The 6,491-nt window shown below is 36.2% G+C and overlaps 1 protein-coding gene across 1 annotated transcript; it reads left to right on the forward strand.

Annotated features, from left to right (window-relative positions):
* Positions 1 to 937: 937 nt before the first annotated feature.
* On the forward strand, positions 938 to 1,474 carry LOC100638521 (THAP domain-containing protein 1-like). The gene is made up of 2 exons (XM_011407183.1): positions 938 to 1,112; positions 1,251 to 1,474. The coding sequence occupies exons 1-2, from the start codon at positions 938 to 940 to the stop codon at positions 1,472 to 1,474; spliced, it is 399 nt and encodes a 132-aa protein (XP_011405485.1).
* The last annotated feature ends 5,017 nt before the right edge of the window (positions 1,475 to 6,491 follow it).

Genomic DNA, 6,491 nt, shown 5'->3' on the forward strand with positions numbered 1-6,491 from the left:
TACTTAGATGAATTTATGTGGCGAGAGAGACATGGAAAGACATCCATAGACGCTTTTCATAATCATATGCAGCACATTTCATAGCAGTACCCAGTTTAAACTATGTAAATAAATAAATAATAGCAATAGGTATTAGTAGCGTAAATCCTTAAATAGAAGCCGCATTCGAATAAATGCCAGGGTAACAATACAATTAAACTATAAATACGCAACACTAGCCCAGGAGTGACTCAGTAGTCTAGTGGATAATGCCTGAAGTTCCAGAAGTCGAAAGCATGAGGTTATGGGTTCAAATCCCACTCTGGGCTAAAGTTTTTTTATTATAGATATTTTTTCGAGATCCAAATACCATTTTAGGAAATAAATGCCCGGGCTTTTATTTAAGGAAATACGGTAACAGACAATTGTAAAACATTGAAAGAGCGAGCCTAAGCAAGAAAAGCAATGTACATAGAATAGATATTGACAGACTAACAATACTCATGACAGTGCAACTTAAGCAGCTCAGAACTTGATTGAGTGCAGTGTAGTACTTGACCTACCTTTGTAATCAAATCAAATTTAGCATTTGGAAAGCATAAAAGATAGCAAGAAACAGTCACTGCACAACTGATATGGCCAGATGGGCAACTGTAGCAATGTAGTTCAATTTAGTTCAGGTTGTGACAGACATTCAAAGTCATTCACATCAATAAAGATGGCATATCTGCTTTCTTGACATTCCTTGCAGCATTTGGACAGTAGTATAAAAGTACAGTAAGTCGAGTTACCAGCAAAAACAAGTTTCATAGTTACTTTATTGCATCTATTGACCAGATCCCAGCTAATACTTTGCCGTAAATATTCATAAACAAATATTATATTTTAATTGAGAATAAATTCAAAACGCCATTTTGGGGGCATACTAGCATAGCAAATCTGTAAAAACTAAATAAAAATGCCTCCATACCACTCTGTTGTGAAATGTAATAACATTAGAGGTAAAGCAGATGTAAGTTTCTTCAGGTTTCCAAAAAATAGAGTCAAGAATTTAGCTTGGGTGGCACGTTTAACCAGAAAGAACTGGAAGCCATCTCCACACTCTAGAATTTGTAGTGCTCATTTTGTCAATGGTAAGTAGACATCATTTACTTATTTTAACTCTCTCATGAGTACTTAAGAAATCCATTAGCAGTGAACTATGCTCCGAAAATATTTTCCTACACTGATGCATATATGGCCTCCCAATTTACATTGAATCGCATTGAAAGGGCTGTTAAACGTTCATGAAGAAGAAACTACACAAAAAGAGATAATAACATTTAAGTTACATGCATTAGTAGCTAATGATCAGCTTGATAAGGGGAAGGAATTTAATGCTGAGGATTGTCAAGATGTTGATGAGAGCACTGAAACAGTTGAAGATGAGTTAGTGGAAGTACAGGGAGATGAGGAACTAAATGAGAATGTAGAATTAGAGGAAGATGAGGATTGATTGCGACTAATGAAGGTCATACAGAGGAAGATGAGGAACCAAGTCCGTTGATTGCGACTAATGAAAGCCATACAGAGGAAAATGAGGAACCAAGTCCGTTGATTGTGACGATACAGAGGAAGATGAGGAATCCAGTCCGCTTAATAATGATGAAGATTTTTAGTCTGATAGTTCAGCTACAAAAGATGCCTTTGATCATGAGACTGATGCAGAATTACATCGTGTGGCTCAGGACTTGTCTGAAGAAGTATGTGACTTGCAGTTTGGAAATGAGTCACTAAAAGCTAAAAATTGCCAGCTACAAAAGGAGAATGGCACCTTAAAAGCATGTTTGCAATGTTCTTCACACAATGCTTCAAGCATTGTAAACTTGTACTCAGAAACAGTAAAGGATAATATTTTGTTGGCAGACTCTGTGAATACATATTGTTTTCAGTTGATTGCATTTTTGGGACTGATAACATGACAGAATTTTACACTGGTCTTCAATACTATGATGTCTATGAAACTCTTTTTTCACTTTTAAAAGTAAAAGTGAAGGAAAGCATAACAAGAAAATGCACTATTAAGGATGAAATATTGCTGACGCTAGTAAAATTAAAATTAGGCCTTACTAACCAGGATATTGCATATTGTACTGGCATCAATGTAAACAAAGTTTCACCAATATTTCAAAGGTGGCTTGACATTATGTATCGAGAGTTCAGACAACTTATAGCATGGCCTGAAAGAGAGAGGTTGTATGAAACTCTGCCAGTTACTTTCAAAAAACACTATTTTGACTTAATTTGCCAATATTGACTGTTTTCAGGTTTTTACAGAGAAGTCAGCTTCAATTGAGCCAAGATCTACTAAGTGCAGTCAACACAAGAAGCACAACACTTTTAAAATTTTAATGGCATGTTCGCCAACAGGTGCCACAACATTTGTGTCAAAGGCTTGGGGTGGAAATGTTGCAGATAAACTAAAAACACAACAATCTGGATTTCTTGACTACATTTCCAATGGGGACATAGTTATGGCCTATAGAAGTTTTAACATTTCTTTTGATTTAGCGGTAAGAGGTGCCCATCTAGCAATTCCAGCATTACACGACGTAAAAAGCTGCTATCTGGAGTAGAGGTAGAAAAAAGTAGACAATTGGCACATCTACGTATACACATTGAAAGATTGATCCGTTTGCTTTGTAATAAGTAAAGATATTGAAAGGTGTACTTCCAATTACATTAATAACACGACAAACTGATACTACTGTAACTACAGTTGATACAATTGTAACTGTAGCAGCTGCTTTGACTAATCTGTCTAAATCTATAGTACTGAAATAGTAATGCATAATGTAACTTTATTTTCAATTTTAATGTGATCATTAAATATTAATCAACTGAATTATTAAAAAAATTACTTGCAATTCTCGCAATACCAATTTCCTACTGGGTTGGTTGTGATTCCAACACAGTTATAGTGGAACCATTCCAAAGCACAAGAAGGGTTATCACAAGCAATTATACTACCATATTCTTCCTCTCCACAATAACTGAATACCCTCTTGTTCACTATTGGTTTGCTATTGTCCTTTAGCCCCTGAGATATTAACTCCAGCAAAAGAAAACTGATGAACAAATCTTTGCATGAAAAAACAATTTCACCTTGTAACGAAGTATCCTCCATTATAGTTTCCAAGTGCATACCTTCAAGAGTCCAACACATAAAATGGCACCTCTTCAGTTTACACACAAGAAGTTGTCCTTGAATTTGTGTATCATACTCATGACATCTATTAAGTGACACAACATCATCTTTTACTAAGAAGTGATATTTCTCAAGAACCTCATCAGAGTAGCACATAAGTCCTTCACACTGTATGGACACTTTATCTCAATAATACTGCCCCCGCAGCAATCACAATGACTGAAACCATCTGGAGTTGCTCTAAGAAATGGCAAGTTTGAAACAATAATAAGGTTGCCAACAGACATCACAAAATTTGTATGTGATTGCTCCATCATTGATGAGTACTGTTGCCTTGCAATATCTTCATTATCACTTTTGTGCTGGGATATTGGGATTGACAGTGTCATACTGCATGATTGACTTCACTAATGACATTGGATACTGCTTCCTCTTACACTTCATAACTTGGTGCATTTTCGATGCTGTAATTCTTCCTACCCTGTGCTGCATCCAAAGGTGTGACTCTGCCTGTTCCTTTGTCAGTTCTGACAGATTCTTAGCTTGATCCTCTGTCACTCTAATACTATCAAATTTTCTGTTGCACAATTCTTGAATGTCAGCCTCTTTAACGTTGAAATGAAACAAATTTGAAAGCAGGGGAGGAAGGTCTACAACCAAATCTTCTACATCACCTAACAAGGGACATCACGAATGTTAAGAAACAATCATTATATCATACTTTAATCTACAGAATTGTTTGGGCACACTTCTGTTGTGGAATTGGTGCTTGTACTGGCATACTCTAAAGAAATTAAGATTTAATGATATTGAAATAAATCACTTTACTATCTGCACTATTTATTTCCTCATCAATGTTGTGTGACTTCCTTAATGGTACTGTACCTGTAACAACAGATTAAGAGAGAAATTGAAACAAAGGCTTACTACAATCAGATGTTGATAATCCAGAAACAACACTGAAGATAACAGCATTGGGAAAAGCTCCATGCAAAGCTTGTAGCAAATCATTTCGTGAGATTGTTGCGGAATAGTCTTCAATTTCAGACACTGTCAGAGACGAATTTCGTCCTTCCTTTCTAAATCTTTTTGCTGGTTTTTCAAAATTAATGTCAATCACAGAACTTGCATTTGTCTATCAGTAAAATACTTGTAGACAGAAATATTAAGAATAAAACATGCCTTCTCTGAAAAAGTCTGATTTCTCACACATGGTAAAGAACTACAACTTACATCAGCAATTTTCAATCTAATGTAGGCTTCGACTTGAAATACAATTGCAGCAATATGACAGCAGACCTCTCCACACCTGTGTTTTAGTATAAATAGTATACTTTATTAAATTTATGTACCCTGCCATGCATTTACAATGACCAGTGATGATACGCCCATCTCTTTTGTTCACTGCTACCCAAGCGAGATGAAGGACTGTAGCTTTTTGTGATGCATGTACTTTTGCTTTTACGACACATACAGAAGGGTTAGACTCATAACAGAAATACAATACAGTTTGAACATAACCACTGAACACAGAAATATCATGAAAGCAGATAAACAAATTAATCTCACTTTATGTAGTAGCTATATGCCTCCAAACTCTTATAAGCTTGTAGCTTTTCTCTAGTGTATGGCCTGGAGTATCAATTAAATAGTTATGAATGTCACCATACTTTATAGGTGGCTAAAGACTAATGTTATCCACCCATCCATCAGAAATTTTATTTGTATCCATACTACTGGAATACTGTTTCTTCTTAGAAATAAGCTCCAGTTTAGCCTCATATTGTTTCTTTTTAGCAATGGGAAGAGAATTGTAATACAAATCTGTCGAACCAGTCACCATAAAATGGATAAAGAGTAGTGTTTGATCAATTTAAGACGCTTCTTCACTGTTTCAAATAGCACAGTATACCCCTAATATGGCCGACAGGAAACCCCACCCTTCATTCTGCATTAGTTTGTTTATAAATATTTATGGAAATAATAACTGGGATCTGGTGGATAACCTTGCCTGGCTGTTGGAGAAGCCTTTGGACAGAAATTTCTGTCTTATTTTGCTGATAGAAAACTCATGACTTGTCCCCATGTGTTGGTCGCCATTTTATTTCATTGTGGCCACTCCCACATTTAATGAAATATTTAAAACTGAATTTATATACCCTTTTCAATGCATAGCAACTACTGTATTACACATAAATAGGTGTGACGTACGTGTACATACAGACAGACAAGGCATACTTGTGTTGTTTCAGGCTCGCCCCAAAAATAATAACTGTATGTAACAATAGTAATAATAATTGTACATCAGGCCACCAAATTAATTTAGCCCAGCCTATATATTGGCTCACTAACTAGTGCACAGGCTTCTCATGCATGCACAAACTACATATAATAGATGTATTGATAATGTTTACACCTCAGTTTAGACACAGTTCACAAGTAATGACATCTAACCTCTGTCACTGGGAGGGGACGTGGTAGTGAACAAAGTATGCTGTGGGACTTTAGCAACTATGAAGATAACTTGTAGTGATGTACCGATACTGATATTAGTATCAGTATCGGCATTATTTTAGCTGTATCGGTAAGAATCGGTTTGATAATTAAAGTTTGCCGATATTAATAATTACTAATTAACTACCGACACACCCACATCAAAATGGCTGAGGCACATGTTGAAGAGTGTGAAGAAGGTCCAAGCCAAAGTCTCTTAATCCCAAGCGGTTCTACTTCTTCAGAACGTAAAAAGAAGAGTGCTATCTGGGCATTTTATTCTGTAAGCCCGAATGACTCGAGTAAAGCAGTGTGTCACACATGCAAAGAACAAGTGTCTCGTGGTGGGAAAACGTCTAGATCATTTAATACTACTAATCTTCGCAAGCACTTAGAGATTCATCCTGATAAGTACAAGGAATTTTGTACGGTAGAAGAAGAAAGTGCGAAAGAAAAATCAATTGGGAAACGACAGTTAACGTTGGAAACTACTCTGCTGTTAATTGCTGTTAATTGCTGTTATTCTGGACATGGTTTACTTTTTACAACCTGAGGATGTCGCCCCCAGGTCGTCCTAAAATTGATTTCACCCACGTGCGATATATACATATATTTGTATGTCAACACTTACATGTCTTGTATACATGTTGTATTGGAGAAATAACAAGCCTTAGCAACCACCCACCCACGCTACGTAAGTGGTTGTGGTTACGGCAAACAAAATGACGGCTTGCACATGGGACAAAGTTACGAACTTTCTAACAGCAAAAGAACATAGAGATAGTATCTAAAAGTCTTCTCTGGAAGAATTAGAAGGAAATGAGAACCTTCA

This window comes from Amphimedon queenslandica, unplaced genomic scaffold (genome assembly GCF_000090795.2).
Source record: "Amphimedon queenslandica unplaced genomic scaffold, v1.1 AMPQUscaffold_13266, whole genome shotgun sequence".
Lineage (NCBI taxonomy): Eukaryota > Metazoa > Porifera > Demospongiae > Haplosclerida > Niphatidae > Amphimedon > Amphimedon queenslandica.